At 33.2% G+C, this 20,539-nt stretch overlaps 1 protein-coding gene across 18 annotated transcripts in view; it reads right to left on the reverse strand.

The window, feature by feature from the left end:
- The window catches only part of BAZ2B (bromodomain adjacent to zinc finger domain 2B), a 373,522-nt gene that overhangs the window by 49,419 nt on the left and 303,564 nt on the right, over window positions 1–20,539 (reverse strand). For 13 of the 18 annotated variants that reach the window (XM_081261484.1, XM_081261476.1, XM_081261487.1 and 10 more), the window contains 8 exons: window positions 13,234–13,299; window positions 10,684–10,749; window positions 9,280–9,324; window positions 9,006–9,038; window positions 7,525–7,590; window positions 2,674–2,814; window positions 1,302–1,556; window positions 195–409 (listed from right to left, as the gene is read on the reverse strand). In XM_081261484.1, coding sequence (XP_081117610.1) covers window positions 195–409; window positions 1,302–1,556; window positions 2,674–2,814; window positions 7,525–7,590; window positions 9,006–9,038; window positions 9,280–9,324; window positions 10,684–10,749; window positions 13,234–13,299 — 887 coding nt within the window. The remainder of the gene's footprint in view (window positions 1–194; window positions 410–1,301; window positions 1,557–2,673; window positions 2,815–7,524; window positions 7,591–9,005; window positions 9,039–9,279; window positions 9,325–10,683; window positions 10,750–13,233; window positions 13,300–20,539) is intronic. The other 5 variants (XM_081261480.1, XM_081261491.1, XM_081261489.1 and 2 more) reach the window with 1 other exon arrangement.

Genomic DNA, 20,539 nt, shown 5'->3' on the forward strand with positions numbered 1-20,539 from the left:
ATAGACTACAAAGAAATATACTAAAACATTATTAGTGGTCATCTCTGAATGGTGAGATTGTGTAATTTTTAATTTTTAATTTTCTTGGTGCTAGTATGTAACTTAAATTTTCTATAAGCATTTGCACTCTGTTGTAATTAGACAAATTCAAACAGAAAAAAAAAATCACCAGAGAAGCCTGGCCATATGCTTACCTCACTACACTCTTGCTGCATGCCAGTTCATTGATCAGGAAAGCAAGGATTGAGGCTTTCTGTGCTGGAGTGTGAGCCTGAAAAGCTTTGGTCTTCAGACTTTCAGTGAGCTCAGTTTGCCCACAGTGGGCTTCCATAAAAATCTGCAAAATCTCGGACACATTGTCTCTATTCACACCAACATTCAGCAAATGCTCTCCAAGAGCTGTTTTAGCCTATAAAAATTTGGCATTGTTATCAGTACTTATCATAACAATTTCTAACATAGCAAAAAATACGATTAAAAACACTGATTTATATGTTCTAGATATTACTGACAAATAATACACTAGGGCAGAAGTTAGCCAAAGTTTTAAGACATATCTATCAAAGTTTCTTTTACTATGGTTAACTGTCTGAACCTTTTCTCAGGCTTTACCTAGACATTTTATCAGTAATGGCAGGGTGGGGAGGTTCAAAAGTATTATTATTGTTTTCTAGCTTTACAGTGTCATAGGATTTATTGCTTGGTATACTGAATAAAGAGAGGTTTGGAGGAAAAACAAGTACATCTGGAAGCTCCACTCTTTACAATATTATCTAAAGCAAAGCTAACCGGGAATGTATACCTTAATGAGGATTAAGATAAATTTGAAATTATTGAGTATTCACTAAGCAACACAGAGTCTTAATGTGCTGGTCTCAAGTGCCCTGATAAGCCTGACAGTTATAGTAATTGAGTGAGATAAAGAAAAATTTCAGAAGGCATACAAGAGTTCTAATTGCTTTGTGAATTATGAATTCTGTTTTTCATAAATCCCATTTGGGTATTTCCTTAAATCAGCTTGGTCTTTGCCTAAAACGTAGAGGTAAAAAGAGTAATTGAGAATGGGCTACATACCTTAAGCTTTATAACCAGGTTTACACTAATGCAAACCTACATTTAACTTTGAGAGACATTATGTGAAAATAATTAGATCAGTCTATGCAATCTTCTGTTAATATGTTAGCGTTAGCTACAAATATACTAATACTATAATTGTTTTTAAAAAATTTATGTAAATATATATATATATATATACACACACACACACACACATGCACACACACACACACATTTTTTTTTACCTTGTATCCTGTAATTAGACCTGGATCACATACAGCAGCTGAGAGGAGCCTCACAAGCAAGTCTTGTACTTCACCCATGCTGTCCCCTATATTTAGTAATCCCTCTTGAAGAACACTCAGGTTTGGAACATCAATATTCACATCAAAGCCCAAAACTTTACCAAAGTTTCGTAAGAACTGTACCACCATGAGACAGTCTGAAAATGTACTTCCAGAGAGAACAAGTCCTGGAATACGAGGCAACTCTGGCAAAGGCTGAAAATAAAATAAATAAATAAATAGAATTTAAAATAACTTGAACTTAAAAAGTTATGTTCTATCTTCTGAAGTAAAATATGTTGTTATCTTTCTTAATCTTGTACTAGTAGTTTTCCCTTTGGATGGTAAATTTCCTGGGAGCTTTTCTGCAATCCTCATGGTAATAAGCAGTAAAACACAAGTAACCATCAATATGAACTTAAATCTCTGAGAAAGAGATTAATTTCAATTAATTTACATGCTGAGATGAATTATTGATGTAATTTACTAGAAGTACCATCTTCCTAACTATATGCAAAACAAAATTGATTTCTACTCAAAAGTATATCACATGTTGGTAGCCAAAAGTATTTTGTTTTTTCTAAATTTCTGCTTTTATGTGTCATAGCAATGGTACTTGTTTGTTAAGCAGTATAGAAGAGAAAACACATGAGGTACTGTGGTTGGACTATTTCTTGGCTTTCAAGATGATAAACAATATGGATTCTAATAAACTATGGCTTGAATACAAATTGCTATGTATTAGCTGTATTATATTTGGCAAGTTCCTTAACCTCTTTGTGTATCAGTTTTCTCATCTGTAAATAGAGATAAATATTAGCTCAATGTGACAGTGTTGAGGATTAGATGAAACCATATACTTCAGATAATTTACATAAGCAGTTAGCGTAGTAACTGGCATATAGTCAACAAGCTCAACAAAGTTTAGCTACCATCACTAAAGCACCACAAGAGGTTATAAATTATAAATCCTAATTTACTTAAATGTCTATGGGGCATAGGGAAAAGACTGATCTTTCCATGTCTTAATACCTGGAAAGGACCAACAGAAACAAGAAAATACTATTTGCTTCTATGATTCTTTTTTGGAGATTTTTGCAATGTCTCTACTTAAATTTAAAAAGTTTGCAGCACTCCACATATACATTAAGAACTGTCACTATCAGCACAGAAATGCCAGAAGTTTACTGGTAGCTATCCAGAAAAGGCAAATTGAACTACACTTAGAAATCTACTGCTCTAGATAAAAACTAAAGACTTTCATAATGGCAGCTCTGACAAAGGAATCAGATGAGAAAACTGGAAAAATTAAAATTATTAATGAAATTGTTACCTTTTGATCTGCTAAGCACATATCTTCATTAGGCTTCTTTAGTTCCTTGGCCATTTCTAATTCTAATCTTCGTTGCTCTAGTTTACGTTCTTTATTTAATCTTTTCTCATCACGTTTTTCTTGCTTCAACCGTTCTTTTTCCTTAAAAAGAAAATCATGCACAAAAAATTATCTTAGCCATTATAAATGATTGGAAAAAAAACTCCAGTTAAAACATTAAAGTGATTAAAGTGTTATTATTTCCATGAACAAAATTCTCTTGGGAAGTTTAGGAATAAAATTTGGACAACAGAAATAATGACTTATTTTGCTTTTCATTATTTTCACCCAAAACCATGTCTCAGAAATTAAAAATAAAAAGGGCTGTGGATGTAGCTCAGTGGTAGAATACCCCTGGATTTAATCCCCAGGTGGACACACATACACACACACACACACAGAGTTTAAGAGTATATTTTAGATTTATCCTAAATAATAACAAATTAGTATGTTTCATCCCAGTTTTATTTCTTCTTCCCCTCTGAAAACTAATCTTAAAAGAAAAAATTATGAATCCTATGATTAAAGAAATTCAAAAGGTACTTCTTATTTAGGTATAATTAAAAAAAAAGAAAAGAAAATGTTTTCTCTGATGAACAGATGCTAATTCACTATTAACAGGGAGGGAGGCAGTATGGGGGTAGAAAGGATAAAATAAATCAGACATTATTACCCTATGTGCATATATGATTACATGATTCTACATCATTTACAACCAGAAGAATGAGCAGTTATACTCCATTTATGTATGATATTTAAAAATACAGTCTACTGTCATATACAATTAATTAGATCAAATAAAAAATAAACTCTGTGACTTATCATATTTTCTTAAAACCCACCAAAGTATTACATAAAAAAATTTTGTACTTACTTAAAATTAACTATCTTTAGGGCAGTTAATATTATATACATTGTATCCTAAATCAAAATCAAAATTTTTCATTTGTGAGATAATTATAGATTTTAATAACCTTAAATTAATAGTGCTTTCCAAAAATCCTTATGAAATAACATTTACATTCTGTTGAAAAGTTAACATACATTTGTTTTTAAAGGCACTTGAATTTTAAAATAGAGGGAAGTAAATGGAGGGAAGGGAGTATGGGGGTAGTGTAAGTACTGTTTTAGTACATTTATTGTATCTCTAACATTTCCTTTTGTGTTTAGTCTATTTTTCTTTCTTCACAGTCTAATAATTAAAGGTCTAAAGGAATTTAAAATTTTAGAATCAACAGTTACACATAAATCATTTAGAATTTTGAACTGTCCTTGCCTAAGTTTCCTAAGGTCTTCAGCTGATAGTAAAGTTTGTTCTTTTCATTAATAATAGAAAAAAAATTACAAGTCTGGGATTACTATTAGGTAGTAACAGGTGGCAGAACAGGAAGCCAAAATATGCCCATTATTGACAGAGGAGAAATGATTGGGTTGTGAGCAGTCTTAATCATGGGTAAAAAGCTATTAGTTTGGAATAAAAATAAGACAAAAATTATGAATATAGTATAAGGGGCAAACTGAAAGAGGTAAAAGAGCAGGCAGAGTTCAGAGCATTTGCATTGCTATGCCATGGTGAAGAGTTGGTACTTTAATACAATTATAATTAGGAATCTAGATAGAGAACCTTTTTTAAAATCACTGGCTACTCTGTGGAGAATATATGGAGTTTGAGGAAGGCAACAATAAAAGCAAGGAAAATAGGCTCTTTTATTAAAATTTAAACTAATATTTATGCACATATTTTCCTTATTTTAATTTAATATTTTATCATGGTTGCCATTTCCTTTCAAAATTACTTATATTTGATGTGGGCGGCCCTATTTAGCACCTATATTGCTCTAAGGCAGGTGGGTTATTTTTCCTTCGCCCCCCCCTCACTTGGGCTTTGACAGATTCTTAAAATATCTATTTTTTCTTCTTTTCACTTTTTTTGGGTATATTATAGTTGTACATAATGATGAGATTTGTTGTTACATATTTGTACATGTACACAATATAACAACATAATTTGGCCAATATCACTCCCCAGAAGTTACCTGGTCCCCTTCTTCTACCCCATGGTCCCTTTCTTGTACTGATACCTTATTTGTTTGTTTGTTTGGGTACTGGGGATAGAACTCAGGGCTTCACTCATGCTAGGCAAGCACTCTACCACTGAGGTATATCCTCAGCACTCTCCCTTTGATTTTCATGAGATCTCCTCTGCCACTACCACATTTCTTTTCCTTTTTCCTCTCTAGCTTCCAAATATGAGAGAAAACATACAGCCCTTGACCTTCTGAGTTTAGCTTATTTCACTTAATATAATGGTTTCAAGTTCCATCCATTTTCCTATAATTGAAATATTTAATTTTTCTTTATGGCTGGATACAACTCCATTGTATATACGTGCCAAATTTTCTTTATCCATCCATCTATTGATGGACACCTAGTCTGGTTCCATAGTTTGATTATTGTGAATTGTGCTGTTATAAATATGGGTATGCATATATCACCGTATGATGACTTTAATAGAATATCTAATTTTAATTAGTTTTACTTATGCTGTAGCTGCCACCCTCCACTCAACCCAGATCTTACCCACCTCTCTGCAGCAGCTTTTCCTACTTTATCCCCAGGTCACAGAGTGTAAATATGAAAAAACCAATGGAAAAGGTCATGTCCTCTGAGTCTTTTGAGTGCCTCTTTCATCAAGGTATTTCCTGCCTCAGATGATCTTATTCTTTCTATTTTCTTCTACCAAACAACAGTAGCCTGGAGATAATGCTCTAGGTTATTTTTATTATAATGTCTTTCTTCCTTAGCTTTTCCTCTCAACTAGGAAAACCCAGAATGACAAGAAATAAGTCTTCTTACTCCTTATTGTAAAAAAGAAATAGAGAAAGAGGAGGAGGAGAATTAGGAAGAGGAAGAGGAAAAGGAGGAGGACTTCTTATTCCTCTGGTAAAAAAAGGAAATAGGAAATAAGAAGGGAGGAGAGGAAGGAAGGAGTGAGGAGGAGGAGAATAGAAGTAGGGAAGAATTTACATGCGTCCCCAACCAAGAATTTATCTCTTAAGGGATTTTCCAGGTCTTTTTCTTGAGCTACTAATTACTCATTCAGTTCCATCTCCAGACTGAAGGAAATTAGGTTGAGCATTCAGGATTTTAATTAATTTCATTCCCTATTTTTCCTACCATGGCACTGCTTCCAGAAGGGAATAAAAAGAGCAGCAATAACTTTCTCTTTTCCTGGACATCATTTTCAGATTATGGTTACAATTCTATGCATAGATGCATAGATTTCATTCTTATGTTAGGTGTAGAGGGACTGGATAATCAACAAGTTAGGGAAAAAAGACATAAGGAAAAATGTCAGAGCATAAATATTAGGAAAGTAACAGAAAGTGACTGCTGGAGAAAATTTAGAAGTAATCTATGTTAGTGATTCCCACCCTGGCTATGCATCTTTCTAGGTCCACTGTACAAAGCAAATACAAATATAGTAACTAACTATAAGTATATTATGTGTCAGGCACTGTTCTAAGAACTTTATACTAATACTAAGATTCATACCCATGTGTACATCATAACAATTCCTATAAGTTAGGAATTGTTACTGTATCCATTTTGCAGATTAAATAAGTCATGAAAAGTTTAAATAACTTGGATGAGATCATATAGCTAGAAAATACTAAAATCAGAATCTAAATTCAGGTAATCTGACTACCCTGTCCAGGTTCTAAAACAATACATATAATATTGTGTCTACATACCAAAAATCTATCTTAAAAATATGTGCCAGAACTTGAGATGAAAATAATAAAACATAGGGCTTTCAATTCTAGATAAAGCAGTATTGTTTTCCTTAATTTGTTTGTATGTATGTATGTAGGTATGTGAGTATGTATGTATACCAGTGCTGAGAACTGAATTTAGGGCCTCACGCACACTAGACAAGCATTCTACCACTAAGTGACATCCTCAGTCTAATTATCATTTATTAAATATTTATCTCACTTGATGATCCCACAACCCTAAAAGGTAGGTATTATTATTTCAATTTTAAAGAAAAAGTCTGAAAAGGAAAGGCAAATTGGTGTCAAAGTTAGCTTGGGAATTTGAGTTTTTCAACCTCCAAAATCCTGGTTATAATGGCCATACACCTTTCTCTATTCAACAGTTCTAATGCAGAATGCTTTCCTTTGTAACATATTATTTTAATGTTTAACAGATTTCTATTAAATTTCAGTACATTTGTTTTGACATACTAAATAATTGTCTTTTTCTGAATTATTTTTCTGACATAAAGAATAATTCTGCTGGCAGAAGTCCATCAGAATTAGAATTATTGGAGTTTAAATTAGCACACACAAAATTGCCTAGGCATGCTGTAATATTAATTTTGTGACATTCTGGTTACATTAATAAGTAGCTACTTATATCCAAACTAATACCATTCAACACATAATTAAAATCTCAGCCAGAAAAATTAACACATACATTGGAACCCTTTCTATTCTTTTTTAACACTGAATTATAGTGTTACTATATTTAACCTTCAGTTTTTTTATGAAAGCCAGTAAATCAGGACAAACTCATACTCTGAAAAAAATTTATGTTTGGAAGAACTAATGCTTTGGGAAAAAATATTAATTTATAAAGTAATGTTTTATACCTTTATTTTTGTGTATTTCGTTTTTTGTTTTGGTTTTTTTAAAATGTGGTGTTGGGGATCAAACCCAGTACCTAATGCATGCTAGGCAAGTGCTCTACCACTGAGCCACAACCCCAACTCCAATAAGGTAATTTTTTTTAGAAACATACACTTACTTCTGCTTTTTTACGAGCTTCCATAGCTTTCATAAGCATCATATGTTGTCGTCTTCGCTCACGTTCCTATTAGGCCAGATAAAATTAGAAAACTAACTCAACCATAGTTAATAGTTTGATTTTCAAATGGAAAACAACAACAAAACAACAACAACAACAACAAAAAAAAAACAACTCAGTATAGCATGTTTAGCATTTATAGACAAGTCACAGTAAATACTAAATATAAGACAAGAATGGCCAGTCTGTGCATGTTTTAGTTCAGGTTTAGAAAGCAAATACAAGAACAATCAAAAGCAAAAAGGTAAAGCAATGAACATGGAGACAGTGTAAACAGAAGCATACAAGATTTACTTATGGTCAGTTGTGATGCTCCTTCAAAAGCTGGCAGAACAAAAAGCATAATGGTTGGCTGGAACAGGTCAGTTACCTTACATCTGCTATTAGAAAAACCACAAATACTTACTATAGCCAATTGAACTAAAGGTTGTATTGTTCTTAAAATTTTTAGATCAGGCAGAAATTGATCTATAATCACTTTCATGTAATGATTTTAGAATTGGTTTTATTCCATGTATAAAATCACTTTAATGATTTAATAATCACCAACAAATTAGAAAGGGTTTTTTAAAAGCTTTTATAACAATTTATAAAACTAAACTAGTATTAGTTCATACACAAACACAAATAAAATGGGATATTCTATTTACTGATGTCTGCCACTTGATGCACTGTTTAAAACCAGAAAGATTGCACCATGGGCTAATAAGTATAATCTAAAATGTACAGTGCTTACCTAAGGTAAGCACTAGCTTAATTTGATTATCTCATTTTATTTTAAATTAAAAAAATCACAGGTGAATGATAGCTAATTGATTTTTTTTTTCTTTGCAGCACTGGGAATTGAACCCAGAGGTATATCCCAGCCACTTAATTTTTTTTTTTTTTTTTAAATTTTGAGACAGGGTCTTGCTGAGTTGCTGAGGCTGGCCTCAAACTTGGCAGTTCTCCTGCCTCGAACTCCTGAGTTACTGGAATTACAGGTGTGTGTCAACTGCACCTGGTCTACTTGATTTTTTAAATATATTTGTAAATATATTAATATAAATATTTAATATTCTCTCATCAAACAAACACAAAATTTCCATTGTACTCAATGGTAGTTTTGCATCTAGAATGACGGGAGAATACAGGTTACAACTGTATCTAACTGTATAGTGATCCAACTTTCCCTGTGACATCAGTAATGTATATTTTTAGAGAGAGCCTTACTTAAGACTTATGCAATTCAATGAAAAATCTTGGAGATGTATCATACTTCTTTATAGACAGACAAGCAGATGTATGCAATGCACTGTGCTGTAAAGCCATGCAGCAGTATGTAATATGACAGCAGCCAGTGCTACACTTTATGCATTGCTATGACAACCATATCACAACCAAATCACAATGCGGTGTTAGATGTACAAAAATAAACATACCCATACCATATCTAGTCTATGCCTCTCCAACTCCTGGTAGAAAGAGTTGGCACAACATTATGAAACAGAAATCACAGAGTCATAAAACCAATTTTAACCCCCCCCCAAAGACACCAATATCAAAGCAAGGCAATAACTAAGTGATGAAAGAAAAACTTAAACAGGAATTATATCAGAAATTTTAAGAAATATTTTGAAGATTTTCCCCCAAATAGACTTAAGCAAAATTATAAAACATACAATTCAACAGTTACATAATCACATGTATACAGACCTGATGCTTCAGAAGAACAGCTTGTTGTCTTCTCATTTCTTTTTCCTTAAAAATAAGAAACTTTTAATATATGAATTCTGGGAAAGATTTAGAACATGCTAAAAAGTATAAAAGTTCCCTATTCTAAAGTTCTATAGTCTTCCATTAGGTTGAACCATACAGAATTGCCAATATTCAATCATGTTTTTTCTTATAAAATGGCAACTCAATTTCACATAGTTCTATATATTTAACATAAAGACCATATGATGCTGGAGCAAGGATTTCAACTTAAAAGTCAATGGATATCCTAACAATACACATCAATGGTGATCTACTGAACTGACTAGATTGTCAGAGCATATGAGATACAAATCACACATTTTAAAAAAATCATTTTAATACATTATGTTGTAACTCTCAAATTTAGCTGATTAGAATTCTCCCCACTCCAAATATAATCTCCCCAATGCACTTATAATTAACCACAAATATTTATTTTCTATGAATAAAAGTGATAAAGACTTTGGTGATGGATTTCTATACCCACCTATGGTTCACAACACCATCCCAAGGGGACAGGGGTTTAATGCAAATAATTCTAAGAATGTCATCAGTTTCACAATTTTTATAAAGGTAAAATCTGAATGAAATTAATATTAAAAGTAGGCATAAAAGGGGCAGACACGTAAAGAATAAAGTAACAGAGTGTTGAAAAGATAAGAAATAGGTACTAGGGATATAGCTCAGAGGTAGGGATGATTCTTATCATTTGTAAGGCCCTGGGTTCAACCACAGCACCAATCTTGCCTTCCCACCCCACAAAAAGAAAACAGTTTTCTGGTTGTTTTGAATACTACCAGGTTCACACAGCTGCCCACTTTCAGAATTTAGTTATCTGAAGTAGACAGGTTGGGTGGGGAAGGGAAAGAACATCTCTCTTATACTTCGATAAGTAAATAGTACTTATTAGTAAATAGCAGTTGATAGAATTTTGTTTCTATATGCTTTTCATTTTGGGGCTAGATATTAACAAAGATAAAGTTATATGGGGAGAATCAGATTTGGGACATAGTTTTAAACATAAACATAAATGACACACAATCTTTTGGGGAATCATTCTTATCAAGCAAAACTATATACAGGTGTTATGCAATAATTTGCATTTCTGATTTGATGTCTCATATTGAAAGAGCTCAAAGCATTACATAGAACCTGTATAATGGAATAAAAATACACAATGTATACATATAATATACATACAAATAAAAGCACACATTTACACATTGTATCTGCTATAATGTATTTTTAGATAGCCATTCTGAGAAAAGCTTTTTTTTTTAAATATATGTATAATTGATGCTGGTAAAACACATAGTTTTTATTTTTTGAAAAATAAAAACTCTGATTCTCATCTAAACTAACCTTTATTCGTTTCTCGGCCTCCAATAATTTGGCATTTGCCGCTTCTTCCTTCTTTTTCTTTTTAGCCTGTGCATGCAAAACAGGTCTCAAAGTCATGCAACAGCACCACTACAACTTGCAAATAATCTCAGACTTGAAATGAAGCTACATGCCTCACAAGGTACAAAACAATATGTAACATATATGTGGACAATTACAGATTTTTCCCCGTTAATTATATTTCTCATTTATAGATAAGCATTAGGATATGCCAAAAATTATTAAATTCATAAGAATATTACAACTTTTCTTACTGTCTACAAACTTCATTAAAAATCTATAACCACTGAGTATTTGTTATCTTAAAACTTAATTACAGAAAAAATTATTTTGTCATTTTTTTGTTTTCTGATTTTAAAACATCTCTAAAAAATTTAGAAAACAGGATATATATTAACTGCTAAATAAAAACTATTTCAAGAATAAATCACAATGGATACATTACTCAGCATTAAAAGAGAATATGCATATGCAGGTAAATGGATGGAGTTGGAGAATATCATGCTAAGTGAAATAAGCCAATCCCTAAAAACCAAAGGCCGAATGTTCTCTCTGATAAGTGGATGGTGATCCATAATGGGTGGGTGGGGGGGCGCATGGGAAAAATGGAGGAACTTTGATGGGGCAAAGGGGATGAAGAAGTAGGGTGGGGGAATGGGGGCAGGAAAGATGGTGGAATGAGATGGACATCATTATTCTAGGTACATGTATAACTGCACATACGGTGTGACGCTACATCATGTACAACCAGAGAAACAAAAAGTTGTGTTGCAATTGTGTAGAATGAATCAAAATTTATTCTGCTGTCATATATACCTAATTAAAATAAATTAATCAACTAATAAAAAATAAGTATACAGAATAGCAAAATTCATTGTTATCTATTTATGCATGCACACAATAATATAATTTGATCAAAAAATAAAATTCTTTAAAAAAAGAATCAGTAACAATTTTAAAATGCACATGTCTACTTTACTTGAAATTTCTTTTAAAACTTGAAATTTAAGATATAACCACTAAATGAAGCATTAAATCTGTTTCTCCCTATCTCGCATATTGTGGTTAAATTTCAAGTGTTCTTTTCCCCGCCCTTTTTTGTTTTTACAATATCCTTTTTCAAAAATTTATTTATTCATTCATTCATTCTAATTAGGTATATATAACAACAGAATGCATTTTGATTCACTGTATACAAACGCAGCACAACCTTTCATGTCTTTGGTTGTATTCAATGTAGTGTCACACAATATGTCCTCCCCTTTTTCTAACAGGATGGAAACCTATAAATCTTTCATGGAGCACATTTTGGCCATTAAGATCATATTATTGGGCTGGGGCTGTAGCTCAGTGGTAGAGTGCTTGCCTCGCATGTGGGAGGCACTAGGTTTGATCTTCAGTACCACATAAAAATAAATAAATAAAGATATTGTGTCCATCTACAACTAAAAAAATTTTAATAAAAGATCATATAATCAAATGTAAACTTTATAATCTTAAAGTCATTAACTAGATAGTTTCATAATTATCTGGTAGTTAACTTCAATATACTTTAAGATAGAGATATTTTTGATTTAGGAGTTTAAGATTAATTTGAAATGGATTAGAGAACATGTATGTATTTCTAGAGGGGGTAAAAAAACAACAAAAATCTCAGCTATCTGGACCCACAGCAAATAAAGTGGTCTATAAAGCAGTAGTTTCCTGAATAGCTGAGATGTTATAATAATTTTAAGCATTAAAAGTTTATTTGCACTATGTTAGATGGAAATAACCTTGAGACATATGCCTGTTTAGACACAGTACACTAAACATAATTTGGCTTTTTTTTTGATGACTCAGGGCAATTATTTTGAACATCGGTTATTATACTACACAGTTTGATAGAGTAATGCCTTTGGGCTATTAAGGTGTTGAAATTTCTTGCTATTCAACTAAAAGATTACAAACTCTTGCAAGGCTTTTGGGTTCCTGTATATACCAGATGGAGCTTTTCTCTATTTTCCTTTGCTGTCTTTGGATACTACTTTTGTTGTTGACAACATGTCTTCTATCTTACCCTAGTAATCTTATAGGGAACCGAGTTATGCTAGAACCAGCAAACCATGCCAGTAAAATTGTTTCTATATTTAAAATTTAATTTTACGTTCAGAATGTTTACTTTTATAAAATGTTTATTTCTATATTGAAAGTAAATATCTGACTATAAACTCTAATAACTTTTCTAAGAGTAAAGAACAAAGGTTTTAGCAAATGAACTTTATGACAACAGGTGGTGGTCAAAGGTCTTCCTTTTTCTTTTGTCTCATTTCTTAGATTTTTACTTCTAGGATTAGATAAGCTTGCTAAATAAAGTTCAGAGAATGTCTTTATGCATTATATTTAAAGATATTTTCTGATGAACATGTTAATTTGTATAGGTGAGAGACATAGGCAATTTTTTAATTTTTTGCAGAGTTATCAAAACACATGATTATATTACTTTAATCATATTAAATTTAAGAACTCTACCTCTAGAATTTGCTGGGCTCGAAGTTCTTTTTCCATTCTGATTTGCTGTATTCTCTTAATTTTTTCCTGAAGGAAAGATTATAAAAATTTAAGATAATAAAATAAATATTGAGGTAAAGAGTGTTTAACTGGAATCAAATAAGAAAAAAAAAACACAAAATTATCAAATACTGTCCAGACTGTATATAAAAATTTCAATGATTTATTACAAAATTATATGTTTTTATGTTTTAAATTCATGATTTTAAAAATGTCTCATAATCTACAAAATAAAAATGCTAAATAAATATACAGAAACCAGATAAATAAAGCTGATTAAACGTACATAGCCTGGAAATATTTATAAATATTTGTAACTGCAAATAATAATTAATTTGAAATAAGTACAGGATAGAAAAGCAGAAAAAATTAGTGTCTTCAGAGTCAGAATACATAAACTAGTTCTGGGTTAAAGTTATTAATTGGATGATCTCGAGCATTCATCTATAAACCAGGATAAGGTGCTTGCCCTTTCTTACTGTCACAACTAGATAAAAAATAATTTCCATTCTAAAACTTATAGTTAAATGTTGAACAATATGATATTCCTTTTAACTACTTCAATAAGCCATCTAAAAATAATCTGTAATACTTAAAAAAGGGATTGATATCAATTTAAAAGTCTAAGGAATTGGTTATATAATACAATTCGTATATACAATGTCTAAATTTAATGAACTGACTGTGGGTTATGTTTTATTTACTGATCATCTAGATTTTGATAAGAACTTACATTGATTTTTTAAAATTACCTCATATGCTATAAGCATACTGTTATCAATTTCATCCTCATAACTTCCAAGTAAGTCCCAAAATGACACTGATGAGAATAAATGCATAATTTTCAGAACAAAAACACCTGAAATTTTCTACTTCAAATTGTATTTATTCTAGAACTTCCAGAGCAAACACATTTTATACTGCTGTATATTATAAAACTTGGTTCATTTTCCAGATGCTAGTGGGGCCTTTTGAAGATATACTTTACTATGTATTTAATTTCTTTTTGGTACACTGATGTTTTATTAATGTCCTACATGGGCCTACTACTTGATAATGAGATTTTAGGAATTAACATTATGATTTCAGAAGACTGATACCCTATGATTTTGCATTTTTATTCTGGTAAGCTAAAATACTTAATACTCTTTTGGTATTAAGTATTTTAGCTTACCAGAATAAAAACCCAAGGGTATCTTTCATGTTATTTACAAGACTTAGAGAAGACTATGTTTGATCCATATCTGATGTATTTATTTGGATTAGAGCTAAGTAAATCATACTCTTGAGTTAATTTTTTGCTCTTGTCAATTGTAAGATTTTATAGTGGTATGCCCTCAAATAAGCACAAGAATACCACTGTATTCTTGTGCAAAGAGATAGGTAGACAATCTTGGGCTTATGTAATTTGGGGCTTAAGTACATTTAGTCTAAAGTATTATTTTAAATATTCAAGAGATTTATATGTACTATTATTTGGTAGTGCTCTCACCAGGGATGAGAAACACAGGTAGATAAACATTATTTATGAATTGTAATAATAATATAGATTAATCTTATACTATTGAGCACTTGAAAAAACACTGAGCTGGTCACTTTACATAAAACAACTTGTGATCATTAAAAACAAACAAGCAGAAGTTGAAATTATATTCTTACTATAAAAGATAAAAACTGAGATTTCCAGAGTGAATACTTTTCCTAATATCAAAAATTTACAATTATCTTACTTTACAACAGATGAAATAGAGAATTAGAGGTTAAGTAGTTCATCCAAGGTCACAAAATTATTATTATTTTTTTGTGGGTATAAAGTTATATCTATAATTTTATTTTTTTTCTTTTTAAATTTTTGTTTTAATTAGTTACACATGACACTACAATGACCTTGACATATCATACATTTGAATCACATGGGATATAATTTCTCATTTTTCTGAGTGTACAGGTTGCAGAATCATACTGGTCATGCAGTCACATATATACACACAGTAATAAAATGTCTATTTCATTCTACTATCCTTCCTATCCCCCCATCCTCTCCCCTCCCCTCCCATCATTTCTCTCTACCTAATCTAAGATAATGATATTCTTTTTTTTCTCACATCTTCATACATGTATTTTGTATAACGATGAGGGTCTCCTTCCACCATCTATGCAATTCCCCTTCTCCTTCCCTTTCCCTCCCACCTCTCTTCCCTAACTAGAGGTAATCTTCTTCCCATGCTCTTCCTCCCTACCCCATTTTGAGTCACTCCCCTTATATCAGAGAAGACATTCGTCATTTGTTTTTTTGGGATTGGCTAACTTCACTTAGCATAATCTGCTCTAATGCCATCCATTTCCCTGCAAATGCCATGATCTTGTTTTTTTTTTTTAGTGCTGAGTAATATTCCATTGTGTATAAATGCCACATTTCTTTAATCCATTCATCCATCGAAGGGCATCTAGGTTGGCTCCACAATCTAGCTACTGTGAATTGTGCTGCTATAAACATTGATGTGGCTGTATCCCTGTAGTATGCTGTTTTTAGGTCTTTGGGTATAGCCAAAGTCACAAAATTATTAAGTAGCTAAGCCTATATTTCAATCTAGGTTGCTCAAATCTCTAAACTCCAAAATTCTAAAACCCAACTCTGTATCAACTATCTCTAGTCACATTAGTCAATTCTTCAAGGAACCTTAGAAATAATTACATTAAATCCAACCCAAGTCATTTATTTAGCAGCTATTTACAGAGTAACACAGTTGATTTCATTTCATACTTGGAAATAACTAACATTTAAAATTTCTTAAAGAATAATACTTTGCGCCTATTCCAACATGGTGGCGGGCACGGAGAGATCAAGTCTCTGACCTCTTCAGCTGTGCGGGCATAGGGAGTCCTAAACAACCTAAATCTGTTTGCTCAGGATCACTAGGCAATGCTGAGTTGACGTGGATCTGGGGCGAACAGTCTGGGCCTCTCAGAACACACACTGAGCCCGGATCGGCTGAATTCAAGCACCCATTCGCCTGCTTCCCGCAGACAAACAGCTGTGACTCAGCACTAATCCATCCGGCTGAAACAACTGGTCAGCCCTTCTGATCCTACCGAGGTAAATGCCTACCAAGCCTTCATAGGTAGTGGCCACAGGTTTGAAATGGGGCTTGGGAGAGACAGTAAGGACCCACCCATTGCATTGCTCGCCTGGCAAAGGGAAAGGAACTGTCGCCATTTGCAAGAGACACCACCATGGCAGAGAACTGACATCATCAGACTGCAGCGGAGGAAATAACTTCATTGAAACCTGCGGCTACAGGTGTGTAATTCCCTAGCCTTCCCTCTCCACACATCGGGGAAACCTTAAGGGCCCCTCCCAGCTCGCCCGCGAGCGCGATAGCCAGCCCGAGGGAATCAGAGGTGGCGTGGGACCCGTGGCGCGGAACTACCGCTCCCACCAGGGCTGACTGCTGAGGCCTCTTGCACCAGCTACCGGGGGCGTGGCTTCCAGAGGGCAAGTAAAATTCGCTGAGGATTCTCAGCCCCAAGCTCTACAAACTTAGGGTCTGAGGGAATGGCAAACTGGAAGAGTGTGCCAGTCGTTCATGAAAACAGGGCTCCCGGGAGCAGCAGACCTGAGGTTTAGCCAGTATTGTGGTGAGCGGCACCCGTGAGAGGGGCCTGGCTAGAGGAAAAGTGGGAAGTGACTAGACACAAGAGGAGGCCCTAGGCACTCAGGACTGGAGACTCGCCCAGTCTGGGAGGAGCTGCTGCAGAGTGATTGTTTCCCGCGTATTGACAGGAGAAACTTGGCCTGGTGGGCACAGCGCCACCTACTGGAAGAGAAGTTAATCAAACTCTAAGACTGCATTTATTAGTTTTTTTTTTCTTTTCTCTTTTTTTTTGATTTGGGTTTCTTTCATTTTCATTTTTCTTTCTTGTTGTTTTTTTAAATTTTTTTTACAATTTTTTTTAATTTTTTTTTCTTCTAATTTTAATTTTAATTTTTTTATTATTTTTTTAAAATTTTTTTTTCTTTTTTTATTTCCTATTTTTTTTCTTCTTGTCTTTTCATTTCTCTTATCCCCCCTTCCTTGAATTCTACCTGCTTACTCTCATTCTCTTTAGTGACTTCTTCCCTTCCCTTCTAATACCTTTCCTCCCAAGCATCAAATAAATTTATACCAGTAAACAGTAACTCAGCAGTCAAACAGAACAAGAAGTAACATGAGCAGCTTTAAAAAGCAAGGAAGAAAAGGAGTACAAACAATGCAGGATAGCCTAAATATTCAGGAGGACCTAGAGTCATCAGAAAAATGGTCATATAAAGAACTCAAGGAACACCTTAGACAGATGGAATGGAACCTTAAAGAGGATACAAAAGACAGCAAATTCAAGCAGCGAAAGAACACATTGAGAATGAATTACATAAACAGATAAAAGAAGAAGTTAAGCATCTTTATCAGGAGATAGAGGTTATAAAAAATAATCAAACAATAATTCTAGAAATGAAGGAAACGATAAACCAAATTAAAAACTCAATTGAGAGTATCACTAACAGAGTGGAGAAAGTAGAAGCCAGAAGGTCAGATAATGAAGACAAAATATATCATCTTGAAAAGAGTCTAGCCAACTCAGAAAGGCTGGTAAAAAATCACGAGAAAAACATCCAAGAGTTATGGGATAACATAAAAAAACCAAACTTACGAGTCATCGGGATAGAAGAAGGTACAGAGATTCAAACCAAGGGAATGAGTAACCTGCTGAATGAAATAATTACAGAAAACTTTCCAGAAATAAAAAAGGAAATAGATATACAAATTGAAGATACATACAGGACACCGAGCACACAAAATCACAGTAGACCAACGCCAAGACACATTGTTATGAAGATATCCAATATACAGAACAAAGACAAAATATTAAAAGCTACAAGAGAAAGGAGACAGATTACATTCAGGGGTAAACCAATAAGGTTAACAACGGATTTTTCATCACAGACACTGAAAGCAAGAAGGTCATGGAACAATGTATTTCAAACACTGAAAGACAATGGATGCCAACCAAGAATTCTGTATCCAGCAAAATTAAGCTTCAGGTATGACAACGAAATAAAAATCTTTCATGATGAACAAAAGTTAAAAGAATTTGCAGCCAGAAAACCAGCACTGCAAAGAATTTTGAGCAAAACACTACACGAGGAAGAAATGAAAAACAATAACCAAAACCATCAGTGGGAAGTGCCTCAGTAAAGACAGAGGACGAGGGGAAAGATAATCATGGAGAAACAAACTAAACTTTTTAAAAAAAAGGATAAAAAATCAAACATGCATGGAAGTACAAACCATATATCAATAGTAACTCTGAATGTGAATGGCTTAAACTCTCCAATGAAGCGACATAGGCTGGTATCATGGATTAAAAAAACAAATCCAACAATATGCTGCCTCCAGGAGACACATCTGATTGGAAAAGACATACACAGGCTGAAGGTGAAAGGATGGGAAAAAATATACCACGCACACGGTCCTCGTAAGCAAGCAGGGGTGGCCATCCTCATATCGAATAAAATTGACTTCAAGACTAAGTTAATCAAAAGGGATAAAAAAGGACATTATATATTGTTAAAGGGAACCATTCACCAACAAGACATAACAATTATCAATATTTATGCACCAAATAATGGTGCTGCGACATTCATAAAACAAATTCTCCTCAAGTTCAAGAATCAAATAGACCACAACACAATAATTATGGGTGACTTCAACACACCTCTCTCACCATTGGACAGACCCTCCAAACAAAAGTTGACTAAAGAAACTATAGAACTCAATACCACAATCAATAACCTAGACTTAACTGACATATATAGAATATATCAACCATCATCAAATGGATATACTTTTTTCTCAGCAGCACATGGATCCTTCTCAAAAATAGACCATATATTATGCCATAGGGCAACCCTCAGTAAATATAAAGGGGTGGAGATAATACCATGCATTTTATCTGATCATAATGGAATGAAACTGGAAATCAATGATAAAAGAAGGAAGGAAAAATCCTACATCACATGGAAAATGAAAAATAGGTTACTGAATGATCAATGGGTTACAGAAGACATAAAGGAGGAAATCAAAAAATTCTTAGAGATAAATGAAAATACAGACACAACATATCGGAATCTATGGGACACAATGAAAGCAGTTTTAAGAGGAAAATTCATCGCCTGGTGGTCATTCCTCAAAAAAAGAAAAAAACCAACCAATAAATGAGCTCACACTTCATCTCAAAGCCCTAGAAAAGGAAGAGCAAAACAACAGCAAATGTAGCAGAAGGCAAGAAATAATTAAAATCAGAGCGGAAATCAATGAAATTGAAACAAGAGAAACTACTGAAAAAATTAACAAAACTAAAAGTTAGTTCTTGGAAAAAATAAATAAGATCGACAGACCTTTAGCCATGCTAATGAAGAGAAGAAGAGAGAGAACTCAAATTACTAACATACGGGATGAAAAAGGCAATATCACAACAGATGCTAAAGAAATACAGAAGACAATTAGAAATTATTTTGAAAACCTATATTCCAATAAAATAGAAGATAGTGAAGACATCGATAAATTTCTTAAGTCATATGATTTGCCCAGACTGAGTCAGGAGGATACACACAATTTGAAGAGACCAATATCAATGGATCAAATTGAAGAAGCCATCAAAAGACTACCAACCAAGAAAAGCCCAGGACCAGATGGGTATAGAGCGGAGTTTTATAAAACCTTTAAAGAAGAATTAATACCAATAATTTTCAAGTTATTTCAGGAAATAGAAAAAGAGGGAGCTCTTCCAAATTCATTCTATGAGGCCAACATCACCCTGATTCCGAAACCAGACAAAGACACCTCAAAGAAAGAAAACTACAGACCAATATCTCTAATGAACCTAGATGCAAAAATCCTCAATAAAATTCTGGCGAATCGAATACAAAAACACTTCAAAAAAATTGTGCACCATGATCAAGTAGGATTCATCCCTGGGATGAAAGGATGGTTCAATATACGGAAATCAATAAATGTTATTCACCACATCAATAGACTTAAAGATAAGAACCATATGATCATCTCGATAGATGCAGAGAAAGCATTCAACAAAGTACAGCATCCCTTTATGTTCAAAGCACTAGAAAAACTAGGGATAACAGGAACTTACCTTGACATTGTAAAAGCTATCTATGCTAAGCCTCAGGCTAGCATCATTCTGAATGGACAAAAGTTAAAGGCATTCTCTC

The sequence above is a fragment of the Spermophilus citellus genome, assembly GCF_964194105.1.
Source record: "Spermophilus citellus genome assembly, chromosome: 11".
In the NCBI taxonomy this organism is placed as follows: Eukaryota; Metazoa; Chordata; class Mammalia; order Rodentia; family Sciuridae; genus Spermophilus; species Spermophilus citellus.